Raw genomic sequence first — 18,185 nt, 5'->3', positions numbered from 1 at the left:
TGGAAAAGTAGATAGTTGGTTCACTAGGCTAGGCAGCGGAAGTCGTTGTGGCGCTTACTGAGCGGGGTTTTTCGATTGTAAGCCCCGGTGCCTCAGCCGCGCTAATCCATCATTAGGGGCCCGTAAGCTGATTGACATTTTGTTTCCATGGCATCTGCTCGTCCTGGTGAGTGAATGTCACGATAAGATGTGCATTGCTTAGCAGATAAGAGTAGCTTGGCTTTGGAAGGGTTATCTCACTACAATGGCTGCGCTGTGATTGGAGAAGCGCTGGAATTTTGTTTTGCATCTAAATAAATTATAGCCACCACGGAAATTCCACTTAACACACGTTACGCCCGGAAAATGGCGTCGATCTTGCGACCACTGCTGAGGGCTCAGGCTGGAATTGACAAAGGCCTGACCACTGCAGTCGACGAGTCGTCGCTGGCCAGGCCCATCACGCCGACTCTCGTTGCAGCTCATCAGACGACACCAGCACAGTCACCCAGCATGGCCTCGAACAGCTCCCAGTCGCGCCCGTCTTCCCCGGCCAGGGTGTTCCCAACCTCAGGCTTTCATGAGATTCCAAAGTCTCAGAAGGTTGATGAGGAAAACTTCTCATGGTACTCGCCCGAGGACTCCTACCGATCCGCATCGGTGAGGTGATCCAGGACCGATACCAAGTCATCATGAAGCTCGGCTATGGCGCCGCCTCGACGTCATGGCTTTGTCGGGACCTCAGCGGCCACTGATATCTCGCCATGAAGGTGTATGCCAGCAACTAGGAACAGGCCCAGCGGGAGATTGCCGCTTTCAAGCACCTCCGTAAAGTCTTGAGGGATGGATCCGCTGCAGACGAGCTCGGCGGCGCCAATTACATCAGCTGGCTGCGCAAGACCTTCGAGCTAGACCACCCCAAAGTCTTCTAAGAAGAATCTTTTCCTTGTTTACGAGCAGATGAAAATGACCCTGGAGGATCTTCGGAAGATTGCCTGTGAGGGCTAGGTGCCACTTGAGCTGCTTAAGCCCATGTTACCGTTTATCCTCGCGGCGCTCGACTTCATGCACTCAAGGTAGACCATCCGACTGACAAGTTTACTTCCGAGTCCCAGATTTGGACTGCCGTCAAAGGAAAGAACTTGTTCACTGACAACAATGGGCTCGGTGGAAGTCGGCCTCGGCACACATGGCGCGTATTATTAGTTTGCTTGGGCAACTACCCCAGAGTCTCTTGGATGGAAACGAGGCGACGAGGGAGCTCTTTGACAAGATTGGTACGTATTTATCGCGCGACAGAACTTGATGTCTTGACTGCATACTCGAGCTAGGGCAAGGGCTCTTTGGATACCTGAATTGGTATTGAGTTTCACATACAAACTAAATGAGGGCCAGAAGCTAGTAAATTCCACGCTAGAAGAGGAAGTGGATGCAGACGATCAAGAATGAGACATGGAATTCAGAGCTTACTTGGGGGGGGGGGGGTTTATTATTATTATATCTCCTACATCACCTAATGCTTAATCCACACAGGCAACATGAAGACGGAGAGCACGAGTTCTTCGACTGTGCTACTTATAACCACAGTCAATACATATGAAGATGATAGGCGCCTTTTACGCCGCTGATGTGTCGATACACCTTGGCAGATTAGATCAGGCGCAGGAGGCAGCCACAGTGAGCCCAACCAGCTCCAGCTCCCCACCCCCCACCCCCCGATACTTCTCTTCTCAACATGGATTCCATAGATTCCACTATACTTTTTGACTTACTAAACAGAAAATCTATGTTCTATCAAAACTACTTAAAATTTTCCTATTTAGCCTATATAGAGTGGTAATTTTTTAATTTTTCTACTCTATCATTTAGTTGGCTTTGCCAGTCAGAAGGTCTCGCAAACCAGAAAGTGCTTCACCGGCCAGATTGGTTGGCCAGTCAGAGGGCTTCACGAATGGCTCAGTTATAGCCAGGGAGCTCCAAAATAGCCGAAGAGCCTAAAAGGCCCAGAGAGCTGTACTCTTGCAAGAAGTTGAAAATTTGGAGGAAAAAGGCTGCCTTTTCTACCAATACTTTGTAAGGAAAGTCTTGTACTGGATGGGCCGACTCTGGCTATGCAGGATGGAGTGTGCGAGATGGAATGATGTCTGGCCCTCGCATGAGTGAGCGAGCTCTTTGCTCCCCGGGGATGAACTGTGCCCTGGTGTGCCGGGAACGACCACTGTAACGCGCATTGTATTCCCTTTGATGGCGTACGACGTTCGAGGCCGCAGCAATGTCTCCCACTGGCTGCAATCACTGCTGCACTACTGGAAAGCGTCCGGCTTTATGATCTGCATATGCAGCGTACATATAAATTAATACGAGAAGGTTTGAATGCGGATTACTGCAGCTTGCATCGGTGATGCAACCCGGGCGCCGTCCCGAAAGCGTAAAGAGATTGCGAGCTTGTTAGTCAATGAGGAGGGAAACCCAATACATCAGCCACGTTCAGCAACACGACCATTTTCCAATGTGCTTGGCCGTCAAGGTCCGGCTTTTCCAACGACATCTTCATTCTACGCCTATGCCTGTTGGAACAACCGACCTGACAATGCGCTCGCTACATGTATCTCATCTCATGTTGCTGGTGTTTCTGTTGACTTCGGTCGCGAGGTCAGCCACTGTGTTGGGTCGGAATGTAGACTCAAACAATACAAGCGTGCAAGATCTCGATATAGAGCGGGCAGCAGAGATCCGAGATGCCTTCAAATTCGCCATGGATGGGTATTTTGAATACGCATTCCCCAACGATGAGCTCCGCCCTGTCAACAACACTGGCGACAGCAATCGGGTCTATGGTTGTGGATGGGGCCTGAGTGTCGTCGATGCTCTTGACACAGCTATAATCATGGAGCTCGATGAAATCGTGGACCGGTCGTTGAAATTCATAGACACGATAGACTTTACTCGGACGCCTACCGACAACGCCTGCAGGCTCTTCGAGGTCAACGTAAGTATCTGCCAACCCCACCTCTCCCGCTTGGTCCATTCGAAATACATGACAGCTGATGACAAATCCAGATCCGCTACCTCGGAGGACTGCTCTCGGCATACGACTTGCTTCAAGGTCCATTCTCTCATCTGAATAAGAATGTGAGCTGATGGTGGCTGCGCGAGGCTGGCCGTGCCAGTACGGTGCCAGCTGCAAACAGAGTCACGGCCGCTGACACGATTACAGGCCAGCAGGCTTCTCGAGCAGGCCCAGTCTCTTGCGGACACATTCAGTTACGCCTTCAGCACGCCGACAGGTCTGCCCAGGAGAAATCTATATCTCAACAATCAATCGTATGAAGTCACCGATGACAGTGACCTGACCAACCCTGCAGAGGCGGGAACATTGATTTTGGAATGGACGAGGCTGTCAGACCTCACGGGATTGCCTCAGTATGAGAGCTTGGCGAGGAGGGCAGAAGGTAAACTCATGCAGCCGCGCAATCCGAGCGTGGGTGAACCGTTCCCAGGACTCATTGGAATCTCTATTAATGTTTTGAACGCGACATTTACCAGCAGTTTCGGGGGCTGGATAGGAGCCTTGGACAGTTACTATGAGTATTTGATCAAGATGTACTCCTACGCCCCTGATAGATTTGATTCATATAAGCAGGAGTGAGTATCGTGAAGCCTATGAGACCGGAATACTTCTTTATCCGACCCGCTAACACCCACCAGATGGGTCAAGGCTGCCGAGTCCACCATCAGATATCTGGATTCACATCCAACAACAGCCCCAGAAGTCACCTGGCTAACCGAGTACAACATCACGGGAACCAATGGTTCAAGATATTTGATCCCACAAAGCCAGCATTTGACCTGCTTCTCAGGTGGAAACTTCATTCTCGGCGGCGTTGCATTGGAAGAGCCACGTTATGTGGACTACGGGCTGGAACTGTCCCAGGGATGCCAGCAGATCTACAAGACCGCCACCAAGCTGGGCCCCAACGATTGGGCATGGCTTGACTCGAAGATCGACAATTCCTCAAGCCAGGTGCGCCCTGTTCCTGAGGACCAGACCGATTTTTACGAGCAGACTGGATTCTTCATCACAGGCCAGACATCGGCCATCGGTGCAGAGGCGCTCGAGAGTTGGTACTACGCATACCTAGCCACAGATGACAGACAATGGCTCGACTACATATGGGATTACTTCGTCTCGATACAGACGTACTTGAAGATCGGGTCAGGATACTCACCTATCCTGGATGTAAACAACGCTACACTGCCGCCTGAGAGCATTCCACCATCGGCCAACGCTACAGGGTTGTTGAGTCGATATGAGAATCTACAGCCGAGCTTCTTTTTGGCTGAGACCCTCAAGTATCAGTACTTGGCACATCGCCCTGATATCTCTGTGGGATTTACCAATAAGTCCGGGCCAGATGGCCAATCTTGGGTATTTAATACAGAGGCGCACCCGGTTCGAACCACAGTTTGAGGCCTATGATGAGATTATTGGGAAAATATCCATTGTGGGATTATCAGGCTCATGACTGCAAATATTCGTTTCGGCCGCATATACAACACTTCAGCATTCCGACCTTGTGAAATAGAAATGCCAAAATTAAATCAATTGCCCTAAGCTTTGAAGCACGAAAATGAAAGCCTCGAATTCGCTAAATGGCCGATGCCAAGTTGAAAGAAAGATAAACACCTTTCTCTCGAACTTGCAGTGACTCAGGCATGTCATGGGTCTTAATCTCGTGATTTCTGAGCCTTGAGGGTTGCCTTCGAGGCCTGGCTCTTGACAGAAAACGTCGAAGGCTTTCTCGAGACCGTCAAACCAGAGTTCTTTCGTTTCAGGGAGAACACCGAGCTCTTCTTCTTTATTATTCTCTTGCCCGCTGCTTCGGCCCTGGCCTGATCCAGCTTCTCCTTCTCCTTCTTGACAATCACCCCCATAGGGTCCACCCCTCGATCAGCCAACTTACACGGTCGACTAGGGGCCCCCACCCCCTCCAGACTGACCCACTCCTTACCGAACAACACCATGGTCCCCATGTACAGTTCTGGCGCAGTACCTTTGATTCGGCGCTTCCCGAACATGGGCCACTCGACGGGCAAATTGTCCCACTCTTGCATCGCAAAGTCGCTGGGCCGCAGGGTCTCGGGGTTATGAGGGAAGTTTTTCAGGTCCTCTCCGTTCAGAATCCCGTGCCGCATGCGGTCTTGGACTGAGGTGTTCCCGAGGTCCATGAAATAAATCGGCTTCGGCATGGAAGGAGGGCTTGCCATGTCAAGCACCACGGCGGCCAAGACGGTGATAGCCTTGACTCTTGGGAAGTTGCGCAGAATGAAGCGCAGCTTCTTGCACCATATCTCATCTTTCTCCTCCGACTGCGAGAGGGAACTGGCGTCGATGGCGACCTTTTCGACCAAGTCCAGGGTATCGGGTAGACCGCCGTCGACATCGAAGCCGATATTCACGTCGGGACGTTCGCAGTGCTTGAAAACGTAGTTGTCTATGAAGATCATGTCGAGTGGAGGGAAGAAATGCCTCTGGCTAGGCACGGGCGCCTTGGTGTCTTCTGCTGCCCGCCTCTCAGCTACAGTTCCTAAGTGTACTCCACTGAAGCTAGCTGGGTAGACTGTGTTATCGTCAAACTTGATCTGCCATTTTGGCCAGAACAGACGGTCGGTCGGTAGGGTCTCTGTTAGTTCTTTTTCCATCGTTGATGCTCACTTGCTGTTCTGCCTGGCTTGGGGTTCGGGTCCATTTAATTTCGCCGCTCCTCAGTGCTTGTCTTGAATTGATTCCCATCACTTCTGCGTCGCTTAAATAGGAGGAGCAGCATCTGTGATTCACATGGGGGCAACTCAACAGCTGCGTCTTGTCACTGCCCTTGATTTCGCCCTCATCTGATGTTGTATTAAACCATGACAGGAGCGAAATTCATAGATAGCTTTGTTGATTGACATTGGACGAAGAAAGGACGGCTTGAAAAACTGATTCCTTCATCTCTCCAAGACCATTTTGGTCAGTGAATTACTGAAAATTCCTGATGGGCATCACTGCAGGCAGCACTGGCATAGGCAGTACAAGAAGCATTGCTTTGAGGTTGCTCTAGTTCTGACCATCGTCTTTCCTCGCCAAAATACTCATCACATCTTATCATCTTGATTCTGTCAGTGCGATACTCGAGATTTGTTGGCCTCGAGTCGTAGTCCTCGGCCGGAGGAGAGCTGAATGAAGGCAGCATTGCACAGGTTCAAGAAACATATCTCCCCAGCCTGCTCAACAGCATTGAAGGTGACCTGAAAACTAATCAGAACGTGATTTACTGCAAACAATTATTCGAGCAATTTTTCACTTGTGCAAGCATCGTGTTCAGTTAGCAGCTATGAGGGCTGTAATTGAGGGTCGATGCTTGAGAAGTCTCTTGTGCATACACAAGCTAACCTAAACTGCTTGTTGGTCTGATTGCAATTGATTGTCTGTCCCGTCTCTGACTCAAGATATCATGCCAAGATCACATACCCTCCTCTTTCCAATTGAAACGGAAAAGATTTGTAATCAAACTTCTTATACGGCTTCGGAAGCCCAAGCATCTGAAAAGCACACTAAACATGTTGCCATGAGCAAACACTTTATGAAAATCTAAGCATCACAGCCTCATGTATTCCATGAGTCGGACTTGTCCGGGTCATTTGTTCAGTGCGGAAGACCGACTGCAGGTACAAGGAGACTAGTGCGGCGGCAGCCAAGTGCAAATCCAAAACACTGGCCTATGTAAATGGCCTGGAGTCCCATGTTGGCACACGGCACAACAGCCAATTAGAGGTGTACAAGTAGCACCGTCCATTCCGAAGTGAAGTCGCATAATAGCGGTGTCCAAATTGACTTTTCAGAGCCTCGTTCAGGCACCCATATCTATGCTCATCCAAGCAGGCACATCAGGAGCCACAGCCTCGGGTAGAAATGTGGGAAGCCTTGAGAGGATGAACCTTGGTACTGACCCAGACTGATTCAAAATATGAGCTCCAATCCCAATCTGGAGCTTCATGACCAGCAACGCGCATGAAATGTCGCGCGGCTCAACGTCATCAATGCAATTTTGTGTGCCGTGCATCTGGAATCGTGAATTCCCATATGCTCTGTAAAGCAAGCTGTCATGCACCACTCACGTGCGGCTCACCGACCTTATGCGTCCCAGACCAGGATCGAGATTCAGGAGGCGCATTGCGAGGATGAGCTTAGTGAAAGATAATATTAAAAGTAAACATGCCCCTCAATTTTCGTCGGCGATCGCAAACGTTGAATCGACGTCAGACACAAGCACATTGTTCGCGATACCCTCCACTTGGTGATCGATAACACAGCCCATAATGGCCACCGCAACGCAGACACAGACAACCGAGACTCTCGGCCAGACTCATGAGAATCCCGGTGCAGGCGCTCTGGTTCACCATTCGAACCAGAGCCAGGAGCTCATTCAGTCTTCTCAACGCCGAGAGGTGGGAGCTTTGAGCCAGCAACCACGCCCGCAGAGTGCTGTTGTCTACCAGCCGCCAACTCATGAGGACAAGCCTGGGGAGAAAAGAGAAGCTCAATTCCTGCCGTGGTACACGCGCTGGGGCTATTCTATCTCGCTCGGTGCTGCCCAGGGATTCCTCAAGCCAGCCAGTTTGGTCCGCGATATGCAGGATTCCATTCGTTCGCCATTGCATCAACCAAACTTGATGAAAACTTATCAATGTCGTCCGAAGCTTCCTGTCAGGTAAGAAAATGGTTATCATCTTCTTGAGCTTTGGAAATTGAACTGAAGAATGTTAGGGTCTTTTTCCCTAAGCCCTACGACAAGGAGAAGCCCCGACAGATGCCTCTGATCTTCACAATCCATGGAGGTGGTTTTATCATGGGAACTCCGCAAGACAATGATGCATGGAACGCCAAGTTTGCAAGCCGGTATGCGTCAACGGTCGTCGCGCTGAACTACAACAAGGCGCCTAAGACGACTTTTCCGATGTCGATCCACGTACGTACACCATACCAGTGCATGCTGACTTCTGCGAGAGCGAGCGAAGCTAAACTGCCCACCAAATACTAACACTGGTTCATTCAGGATGTGGAAGCACTGATTCTGGCTACACTTGGCGACTCAGAGATTGCTCCACACATCGACCGTTCCCGTATTGCCGTCGGCGGCTGGGACGCGGGTGGAAACCTCGCACGTGAGTGACACTGCTCGATCATTCGAAGTCGACTACGGCACCCTCATGCTAATGACTTTATTTCAAGTGACTGTCTCTCAGCTGCCAGCCATCAGACCCATCGTCAGCTCAGTTTTCGCCTTCTACCCACCTTGCGACTTCACCGTGACACATCATCAAAAGAGTCGCCTCCGGCGGTACAAGGCCGGAGTAGGCGGCTTCCGCGCACGCGAGACCGATTACATGCTGTCTATGTCACCCATGATTGACTGGTCATATATCCCACACGGGACCGACCTGCGCAATCCACTCCTCAGCCCGTACTTCGCGGAACATGACATGCTCCCTCGGCGCGTCATGATCGTTGGCTGCGAGCTGGACATGTACGCGCACGAGGCTTGGCGCACTATCAGCAAGCTCGCTGGCCGGGATATTCCCCCAATGGAACAGACTGTTGGCCGTGAGGGCCAGTCTGAGCATGGGCAGATGCTGTTCGACGATGAGCGCTTCCACTTTGAGCAAAGCTACAACGATGGGTCGAGCTACAAGTGGTTGCTTGTCCCAGACACGAGTAAGTGATGAGATATTAGTAGAACCTGGGCCATGTCTGACAGCAAACGTGCAGTTCACAACTTCGACCAGCGCATTGGCGGCGTCGTGCGCGAGCCGGACTTCCGGGCTGATGCGGAGCAGAAGAGCGAGGCCTGTCTGAAGGAGATTGGTGAATGGCTGCTCGGCCCTTTCCATTCAGGCCGACAGAATGGAACTATCAACGAGCACAGTGGGACTACCAATGGTACGACCGAAGCCCATCATCAGATCGAGCAGTGAGGCTCACAAGTGGCAGACATCTGGGCAAGTATGAGAATCTTGGATCCTTAATGAGGCTGCGGCTATGGCTAACAACAACAATGCGAAGTGGCTATGAAAGTGTTGGGATCAGATATATTCAGTTTAATGTGACCAGAATCAATAAATTGTTGACATTGTGCGTGTCGTCCACTCAGCATTCTTGCCTCACAAGTTATCGAGCTTCTCAAATTCAAATGATCAGTGACTCCATGAAAAATTGCCCGGATTCGGGACCATCAATCTGATCTTTATGTTGTTCATCTCCAAGATCTATACGCCACCTCTGGATGTTCCACTTCAATCTGTAAAGTTGAGTGTTCTTATTCTCGCCAATTTCAATTTCCAGGAGGGAATCTCTGCATAGAAACTACAGCCCTGAGGTTAGGAATAAGCGTGGCTGGTGTCCGAGCAGTGCTGGTAAACGGATTAGTTTAGACTGCGGCCTGCAAAGCATTTTCAGGCCTCGTGGCTGCATTAGTTGAATAGGAGGGCCGTTTTCATGTTTTGAGCCCATGCTAGAATTCATACAAGCTTATGCAAGCGTAATTTGCTTTCTAGAGTTTCAGTGAGCAGTGCCGTTTGTGATTAAATTGATAGTAATTGTGCAATTATTGCCCTCCTGAGTTGGGCGATCAAGCCTAGGTAAGCAGAGCGAACAGAGCAAGCTCCAAGATGAGCTTGAGTTGCGACGAAACTAACGATTCAAGCCCAGTAGAATTGAAGTACGGAGCACAAATTGAGCCCAACTACGCATAGCCATGCGGCAGACCCAAAGTGGAATCCATTCAATATCATGGTCATCTATTGACTAGAATGGTATTGTTCCACGTCGTTGGACTAGCTTGAGAGCTTGGGCTGTCATGAATATCCTCAATCAAAGGGCTTTGAAAGAGACGTAGCTTTTCAAATCAGCGTACCATACGTAATTAATTCACCACGTTCTTTCGACATTTCTCATAATCACATAGACATATCTTTTACAATTTTGAAAAGGAATCCATTTCTTCAACAACCTCATTCTCGGAATCATTCCTCGAATCTCGTTACTGCCTTCATTGACCAGCTTCCCTACACCGAGTTCTTCGAAATTATCAAATGCTGATCATGCCGATGATCTAATCAATCCATCAGATATCATGTCCTTCATGGGTGCCTATACTACTCTGACCTGACCAGTTTGAATGCCTCACGGATGAAGTGATGGCGGCTGGGCATTATGGATAATTCTTTTATTCTTCGTTGCTCGTAGCGAATTCGCCGGTATCAATTAATTCAGAAAGAACTGTGTTGGCGGCAATGTAATCTTCCAGGTCGGGACGATTGTCGAGTAAGAGGTCGCTTACCATGCGCGAAAAGACTTTCGCGCCGGCCGAGTTTAGATGAGTGCCATTAGTGCCTTCTTCGCCATAGTTTTAATATTGTGAATTCTCTTCACCAACGGCCTTGATGTACGTAGTGCTCGCTGTAGTCAGATCTAGGAAGTCGCAGTCGGTATGATGGGCTGCGAGCTTGGCGGCCTTACGCCACTCGACAAAGTCTTCGCTGAGGACACCGTCAACCCAGTTTCGGCGCGTCAGAGGGGAGATGACAATCCACACCAGATATCAGCCTCTTAGTTCTCATTTCCGTTGTTTTCATCTAGCTGGTACTGGTCATGGGACATACGTACCGGAGTGGCACCAGCGTCCTTGAGCTGAGTCGTCATATCCTCAAGAGTCACTCTGTACTCATCTGTCGTACGAACTTCGTAGATGTCGCGCCCGAATTAGGAGAGAACAACACCTACTTCGTGCGCGCAGTCGTCGACGGCAATGAAGGCAGCGATAGCGGCTCTTACACCCTCGCTGCTGACAACGACGCCGAGCCAGTGGTCAGAATTGCCCTAAAATCTGGTGGCACGATCAAGTCCGTGTGGGTCGGTGATCTCGACGGCGATGGCGAATACGACTATGTGATTGACCGACAGACCTCGTCTCAGTCGATCGAGGCTTACAAGAGTGATGGGACGTTCCTCTGGGAGGTCAACTTAGGACCTAATAGCGAAAATCAAAACAACATCGAACCTGGCTCTTCAACCATCGACGTTGGACACTGGGATGGTGTTACTGTTTATGACCTGGACAGCGACGGTAAAGCGGAGGTTGCAGTCCGAATCGCTAATGGTGTTGTCTTTGGCGACGGCGAGGAGTTTACGGCAGGTGAGGACGACAACCATCAGTTTATCGCCATCCTTGATGGTGAGACTGGTGTTTTGCGAGCCACATCCGAGGTACCTGATGACTACATCTCCGATGGACCCCTTGATGCTCGCTTTGGCGTCGGTTATCTCGATGGTGAGACACCGCACTTGGTGGCTTTCTTGAAGAACCGACAGGATGGAGGAGCATTCAACTTGATTGAAGCGGCCTGGACTTTTGACGGCGTCAAGGCCGAATTGGCCTGGAAGTGGCTACGCGGCGACACGGACGAAGCGGATGGACATAATACCCGCATTATCGATGTCGACGGTGACGGCGTGGACGAAGTCGCCGAAATTGGCTTCCTCCTCGAAGGCAACGGGACCCTGCGATACTCGCTAGCTGACTCGGGAATATATCACGGTGACCGATGGTATATTGCCAAGATGGATCCCGGCCGTGATGGCCTCCAGGGTTACGGCATTCAGCAGGACAACGAAGATTTGCTTTACGAGTACTACTACGACGCCACTGACGGCAGCGTACTCTGGAAGCACTACGGCGACGAGGTGGGCGACGTTGGCCGTGGCATCGCCGGTGACATTGATCCCAACTACGAGGGGATGGAAGTTTGGTCCTTTCCGGGCATCTACAATGCACCGAGTAACAAGCGCACCGACAATGACACCGACAGCGCGCCGTGGCCAGGTCAGACCCTCTGGTGGAATGGTGACATCCTCTCAGAACAGTACAATGACGGCAAGATCGAAGAATGGGACTACGAAACGGGCTCCGTGGTGCGCATTGAGTCCGCCTGGCACTACGGTGCCAGCACTTCTAACAAATACCCTCTGCTGATAGCCGACATCTTTGGCGATTGGCGCGAGGAGATGGTTCTAACAAACAGCGATAACGATGAACTACTTATCTTCACAACCAATATCCCAAGCGATATACGCCTGTACACTTTGGCGCACAATCCTGCGTACCGTAATGATATGACTGTCAAGGGGTATATCCAGTCACATCATGTGGATTATTTTCTCGGAGAGGGCATGGAAGCACCTCCGAAGCCTGAAATATACTATGTAGGTGCCTAGTGAGAACTGCAGGCTAGGTGTTATGATTCTAGGGTCTCGGGATGTGAATGTAATTACTAGGAAATGTCGATTGAAAATTATATATCCCACCTTGTCCCGATCGAGACTAGGGCTGGTCTCATTGTGTACAATTGGGCCGCGTGGCAGTTTTGACTCCTTGTCAGAACCGAAGGCACTTCAGTGCCACAGCCCCTTCGCCAAGTCGAAACCTGTCTCTTCTATTTCTCTCGGGCGCTGCTCAAGGAGCGTTCTTGTAATAAGGCGACCAGTTAGCGATTGAGCAAATTGTGTTGCGATGGCACGGAATTGTAGCTGAATGCAGGAGCAAACAATCAGAGCTAATTTGGTACTGTTACATCATTTAATGTTATCAATATCTTGTAATATCGAGAACAATAACCAAAATTTCATTCACTGAAAGAAAGTCACTCGAATAATGAAAGTGCCTGGCACTCTCAACGCCACCGACACCAAAGCAAAGGCTCGACAAGAAAGCCATTAGAATGAAAGCAAGTCAGCTGCAGGAATGCCTCAAGAGATGAAATGAAGAAGAATAAAATCGCTAATGGGGAAGACCGCACGTGCCGAAAAGCAATTGGTTCGTAGGGGCTGTAGGGAAGGCGCGGCTGATAGTCGCTTACAGTCACCGCCGCTCCTTCCTTTTCTCCCTTGAAACGCCTTCGTTGATTCAACGACTTAATCGTCCGATGACATGTCCTCGTCCTCGCTGCTCGACGACCATTCCTCATCAGAAACTTCTAGAAGCTCAGGTTTCGGAATGCCTAGTTCCTCGATATATTCCTCGAAGCTGCTCCTGGGCAAACTCTCGATGACAGACGCCCAGTCTGCGGGCAATATACTGCCATTATACATGCATGCCTGAGGATTTGCCTGCAGCCACTTTCTCTCCGCTTCTAATGGATCTTCACAGAGAGAGTCAGCATGTTCCTGTAGCAGATCAGCAATGGCGAAGTGCCTGTCACTAGTCGCAATTGCGATAGCGCCGTCGAAGCCTGTCAATCCAGGCTGCCGACTTCTCGCACCTGCTGAGATCAGGAAATGGACCATGTCCAATCTGGAAAGTCCTATGGCAAGATCAATTGCACGGCAGAAGTCTTCCAAGGTTGAATATCCGCTTAGCGCGTTTGCGTCGGCTCCGTGATCCAGCAGCAGTCCTACCACGTTCATCGATCCACGCATTGCCGCACACTGAAGCGCGGTCTCTCCCTCCACTGGAGCGGGAGGAGCATTCACATCTGCTCCCTTCTCAATGAGGAAACTGATGCACGAAAGTGGTGCGCCAAGAAGACAGGCGGCTTGAAGTGCGGTATACCCGTTATTTGGTGCCGGGGGGGCATTCACGTCTGCTCCCTTGTCAACCAAAAACTCGATGAACCACAGCGGGGCGACCCTCTGGCAGGCCGCTTGGAGTGCGGTGCGTCCAGAACGCCTTCCTGGGGGAGCATTGACCTGGGCACCCCTCTCGATTAGCGCGACTGCCAGATTTAGCCGACGAAGCTCAATTGATCGCTGTAGAGCAGTCCATCCGTCATCTACTCCGTTCACATTTGCCCCTCTTCCAATCATTTCCAGGATGAAGCTATCACTGGCGTGTGGAATGAGCTTGGCAAGGAAAGAATCGTGCTCGGGGTAGCTGAAGGAAGCTCCTAGACCCAAAAACCACTTCACTGCAACCACGGCGTCACAGTCGTTTGCCCATTGCTTTATAGCATTGCCACGTTCCAGCGAACAGTACCTTCCCTTAATAGAGGATGTGAGAAGAGATGGGCCGTTCGCTTGAACATATGACCGAAAATCATCTTCAACATTTTGGGCGAGGAATACCAGTATCTCGAGACCTCTGTCATAGACACGCTCTAGGGCGGCCTTCACAAGCGCTCCAATCCTCCTGGCGGATAGCGCAGTGGGGAACTCCACGTTCCGTTCTCGAAGGTAATCCAATGTCCTTGCCCTGCAACCGTTCGCTACTGCGCGCAGTATGAAGTGTTGAATTTTCCCATCATATCGTTTTCCGCAATCCAAGCATGCCAACTTGAGCTGAAGAAGCCGGTTGACGAGTTGAAAGTCTGGACCTTTATGCCCGCATACCCCAGAATACCGGGGTCTGGCACAAGGCTCTTTTATCGCTTGCAGGAGGATTTCGCAGCGAGTAGCACTGTGAAGGTCCAGCGTTGAGAGGACTTGCAGGACTTGGTCGCACTGGGAATCCCCCATGTTGCGCAACGCACAAAAGTCAAGCCCTAGGACCACACGTTCGTTCACCATGGCAGCATCGATGGTCGATGCAGCTACAAGTATCTGCAACGTCTCTGTTTGTCCCGCATTCGCTGCCCGAACGATAGGATGCCAGACGTGATTCTCGCACATTCTATTGTCACAGATCCGTGGCAACGTGCAGACATTCGGGTCGACACCGAATTGCACCAGACCTTGAACCACTTGGGCGTATCCTCTCTCTGAAGCCTCCGATAGAGCGACCTCGAGGATGTGCTTTCTATGTTGACCGTCGCTGGGCTCCAACCGTGCATCAAGGTATGAACGCAGGTGCTCTTGTCCGCCTTGTGCAGCCAGAAAGATGCCAGGTACCGTAACAGTGGTTTGTTGGTAATCGCTGTGTTGATACACAAGCGACCAGAGGCTATTACATGCAGGTTGATGTTCGCTCAGAAGTATGCAATCCGTAGCGTGGGTTCGGGAATCTGGATGCGCCCAGAGTAGGGAAGAGGCAGGTTCATCGACCACTGCACCAGCCTCCAAAAGAACTTGCAAAAAAGTGTGCTCGGTTGGGCCACATGTTTTGGATTGGTCCGGGGAACATAATATTCCTATGATGTCCCGATTAGCGATGTTTGTGAGGGACGCGCCAGCGCTGATCAGCTGCTTCACCAATTCAACCGAGCTCTTCCTGATTACAGCGAATCGCAATGCCCTGTCCAATTCACTTTGGTCGTATGGATGAGCGTGAAACATGGTCGCCACAGGACTTCGGGCCGTGTCGATATAATCTGCAATGCCATCAACCGGTCTTTGCATGGTCCAGGGTGCTTGATTCATAATTGACAGGCGAACAGATACAAGGACGTTAAACGCGGCCATATGTATCCAATCGCGAGCCATGTAATCCAAATTCTCCCATGCGGCTTGAATTGTTAATGCTTTCTGACCAAAGAAAGCCTTCAAGGCTGCAATGTCGACCGAGAATCCGATCCAATCAAGCATTGATCTTATCTCACGTATAGACATTGTCTCTTCCAGGTAGCCGTTGGAAAGATAGAAGCACATCTTTCCTAGTATGCTGATAGTGGTATTAGGCCCGAAAAGCCTCAGGTCCGCTTGGTTGAAGCTGCGTTCTGCCATATTGTTCTCTGATTAATACCACTGTAAATGCATGAAACCCAATGAGGCCACGCTCTCGTAACTTACGGTATTCATCCAACATCGTAAGAAATCTATTAATAGGACAGCCCTCTCTCAGAAACTGGGCTGACAACACTACCGTTGCCATGGAACCAGCATGCGAGAGAGGGACAGCGGCGGTCAAGATACGGAACCAATCCGATCCAGCCGGAGTGTCTGCAAGAGACTCCATAGGTGGTTGGTGTGTCTCGTGTCCTTCGATCTCGTTGGCCCGGAGCTTCCTGACCGACATAGATGAAACCACAAGTGTTGAAGGTTGCGGCGATGGGGTCCTGATAACCAACCCATAAGGCAATGCCGCAGTATGGACTAGAGCGCGTCAGTACTGGAACGTATGTAGCATTTCTTGTGAGCAAGTGGTTGTTTCTGACCTTTGGCACGTTGATGTGAACTTTTGCTCCTGAATGATCTTTTGATTCTCCTATTCACATTCTGAACCTCGGACCCGTTGAGAAGCACCTTACTGCGCTTGCCTTCTGCCTTTCGCTTCGCGATTTGTGGACCGATAGAACGGCGCCAATCGTCGGCACTGAGGTTTTTCCTGAACTTGAATTCTTCTCGGAGTATGCGCTCGTATTCAGAGAGCCTTGTGAGTCTGTGTGAGTTCATCAGGTAGAGCGCTTGTGCATGATTTTGCACTTACTTCAACGTTTTGGAAAATCCATGGTCACTTTCCATGGTCATCTTGACATCATCCAATGTTTTGTTCTGGCAGATGTAAAGGTCATAGAAAGTATCCCTCTTTCTATTCCATAGGCTGAGGTCTTTCGGAGTCTCCGCTGACCTGATATCGGATGGGAGACCTGGTACGCGTGGTGCAGACATGACGGGTCTGTAAATAGTGCTAGAAGAAGAACAATGATAAGACCGAGAACAGTGGCAATAATTTCTCAACGCTCAGGTGGGTCGGTGCATTCCTGACCAAGTCAACGCATACACGAGTGTGAAAGCAGAGATGGAAAAAGGACCATGGGGATGGGACAATAAGCGGTCTTATGGACTTCGGTAAGAAGCTGAGGGTGCGCAAAGGATAGGATCCCGCATTCACACCAACACCAATTCTGCATGGCCAAAATCTGGCCAACCAGACAAGCCTTGCCTTGGATGCAGCTGCGAGACGTGGGCATCTCACCCCCACCTAGCCAGATTCGGGCCACCTAGAACACACATCGGGCATGCGAGCAACCCAAGACTGCTGTGGCACTTGTGTGTAGATAATACGCCACACTGATTCTCGAGTGAGACAAGCCAAAATCTGACCTATCGGATCCAGGTAACAACCATATGGCATGAGCAATCGAGATGACGTGTTCCATTTTCTGACATGTGGCCAAGCAGTTCTCCAGCGTTTCTGCCTCCACGATGATTACCCTGCAGGACAAGTCACTGCCTCACAGCCTGCTTCCACCCCTGCACGGTAGTTGCGAAGTCCCTAAGAGCCAAAATCTGGCCAATTAAATCCATTCCAAGCCTCGCGAATTCGCGCGCAGGCGGGACGGACAACGTAAGGCGTTTTGGAGGCGACAGAGTGAAGTGTGTTTCACGAGGTCCAGCTGGAGACGGGGACCCACTCGGCGGGCCGAACAGAATGATGGTGGTACAAGGAGATCATGATGCGGGATGGCGGTGTCACTTTATAGGCTAGATTTTGGCTGAGGCCTCGTCGCATTTTCAATTGAGACCTCACTTTGATATCACTGGTTAGATTTTGGCTGATAGTTCGGCGGATCGACAATGTAGGCACCATGTTGATATCACTGGCTAGATTTTGGCTACGCAGGGAGATTCTGTCAGACTCACGATCTCGTGTTGGTATTCCTGACCACATCTTGGCTTTCATCCTGTCGCTATGGACCTGTGTAGCAGAATGAGCCTCAGAACTCTGAGCGTTGGGTGGCATAATTGCTGTTTCGCCTTCAATCCTCTGACTATATAAAAGGGTAAGAGGACCGCTCAACTCTGTTCGTTCATCTGGTCATTCAATCCAAGCAGAACTCCTTGGATTTACTATCAAGACAAACCACATACAATCATTCAAATATGTTCGTGCAAAGATCTTCCCCAGATCTTTCAACAAGGGAATGGTTCTAACAAGTGGAACACAGGCCGTACTCATCCAACACCTCGGTGCATGGAACAAAAGGCTCGAGCTCGCGAGCTAGCAAGGGCCGAAGCAAGAGCAACCCGTCGGGTTCTACTACAGACAATAAGCCTAGCTCCAGCGACAAGTCGCAGCAGGATGAGCTTTTGCTGGGAGTTGGAGGACAGTTCTCGGGGTGAGTCTGCTACGAACTTCCTCGCAGGGTTGTTTGCTCTACATAAAGGAAGATTTGCTAACCTCATATAGCAACGATTACAACTCTAATGGCTCAAAGGGATGGGGAGGGCAGAAGTAGATTCATATCCGACTGATCGCAGCAATGGAGTAGCAGAAGGAAGTCACAGGGAAGAGTCT

The 18,185-nt window shown here is 50.4% G+C and overlaps 8 protein-coding genes across 8 annotated transcripts; 5 read left to right on the top strand and 3 right to left on the bottom strand.

The window, feature by feature from the left end:
* Positions 1-345: 345 nt before the first annotated feature.
* J7T55_010498 (uncharacterized protein) lies at positions 346-911 on the top strand (the record flags this gene model as incomplete). Its single annotated transcript, XM_053145048.1, has 2 exons — positions 346-639; positions 768-911. The coding sequence occupies 2 exons, from the start codon at positions 346-348 to the stop codon at positions 909-911; spliced, it is 438 nt and encodes a 145-aa protein (XP_052992345.1).
* A 1,631-nt stretch (positions 912-2,542) lies between these two features.
* Positions 2,543-4,505, top strand: J7T55_010497 (uncharacterized protein; the record flags this gene model as incomplete). The annotated part of the gene is made up of 5 exons (XM_053145047.1): positions 2,543-2,968; positions 3,040-3,111; positions 3,197-3,624; positions 3,688-4,366; positions 4,422-4,505. The coding sequence occupies 5 exons, from the start codon at positions 2,543-2,545 to the stop codon at positions 4,503-4,505; spliced, it is 1,689 nt and encodes a 562-aa protein (XP_052992344.1).
* Positions 4,506-4,707: 202 nt separating this feature from the next.
* Positions 4,708-5,682, bottom strand: J7T55_010496 (uncharacterized protein; the record flags this gene model as incomplete). The annotated part of the gene is made up of 1 exon (XM_053145046.1): positions 4,708-5,682. The coding sequence occupies one exon, from the start codon at positions 5,680-5,682 to the stop codon at positions 4,708-4,710; it is 975 nt and encodes a 324-aa protein (XP_052992343.1).
* A 1,187-nt stretch (positions 5,683-6,869) lies between these two features.
* Positions 6,870-7,193, bottom strand: J7T55_010495 (uncharacterized protein; the record flags this gene model as incomplete). Its single annotated transcript, XM_053145044.1, has 2 exons — positions 6,870-7,107; positions 7,153-7,193. The coding sequence occupies 2 exons, from the start codon at positions 7,191-7,193 to the stop codon at positions 6,870-6,872; spliced, it is 279 nt and encodes a 92-aa protein (XP_052992342.1).
* Positions 7,194-7,338: 145 nt separating this feature from the next.
* On the top strand, positions 7,339-8,994 carry J7T55_010494 (uncharacterized protein; the record flags this gene model as incomplete). The annotated part of the gene is made up of 5 exons (XM_053145043.1): positions 7,339-7,730; positions 7,787-7,988; positions 8,076-8,184; positions 8,252-8,734; positions 8,789-8,994. The coding sequence occupies 5 exons, from the start codon at positions 7,339-7,341 to the stop codon at positions 8,992-8,994; spliced, it is 1,392 nt and encodes a 463-aa protein (XP_052992341.1).
* Positions 8,995-10,669: 1,675 nt separating this feature from the next.
* Positions 10,670-12,292, top strand: J7T55_010493 (uncharacterized protein; the record flags this gene model as incomplete). The annotated part of the gene is made up of 1 exon (XM_053145042.1): positions 10,670-12,292. One exon carries the CDS (start codon positions 10,670-10,672, stop codon positions 12,290-12,292), a length of 1,623 nt encoding a protein of 540 aa, XP_052992340.1.
* A 696-nt stretch (positions 12,293-12,988) lies between these two features.
* Positions 12,989-16,555, bottom strand: J7T55_010492 (uncharacterized protein; the record flags this gene model as incomplete). Its single annotated transcript, XM_053145041.1, has 4 exons — positions 12,989-15,663; positions 15,737-16,039; positions 16,102-16,316; positions 16,374-16,555. The coding sequence occupies 4 exons, from the start codon at positions 16,553-16,555 to the stop codon at positions 12,989-12,991; spliced, it is 3,375 nt and encodes a 1,124-aa protein (XP_052992339.1).
* Positions 16,556-17,475: 920 nt separating this feature from the next.
* J7T55_010491 (uncharacterized protein) lies at positions 17,476-18,126 on the top strand (the record flags this gene model as incomplete). Its single annotated transcript, XM_053145040.1, has 3 exons — positions 17,476-17,573; positions 17,836-18,006; positions 18,078-18,126. The coding sequence occupies 3 exons, from the start codon at positions 17,476-17,478 to the stop codon at positions 18,124-18,126; spliced, it is 318 nt and encodes a 105-aa protein (XP_052992338.1).
* Between the last annotated feature and the right edge of the window lie 59 nt (positions 18,127-18,185).

The sequence above is a fragment of the Diaporthe amygdali genome (assembly GCF_026229845.1).
Source record: "Diaporthe amygdali strain CAA958 chromosome Unknown NODE_19_length_847323_cov_64_739301, whole genome shotgun sequence".
In the NCBI taxonomy this organism is placed as follows: domain Eukaryota; kingdom Fungi; phylum Ascomycota; class Sordariomycetes; order Diaporthales; family Diaporthaceae; genus Diaporthe; species Diaporthe amygdali.
The sequence above is the reverse complement of the archived record's forward strand: the minus strand, read 5'-3'. Positions and strand labels throughout refer to the sequence as shown.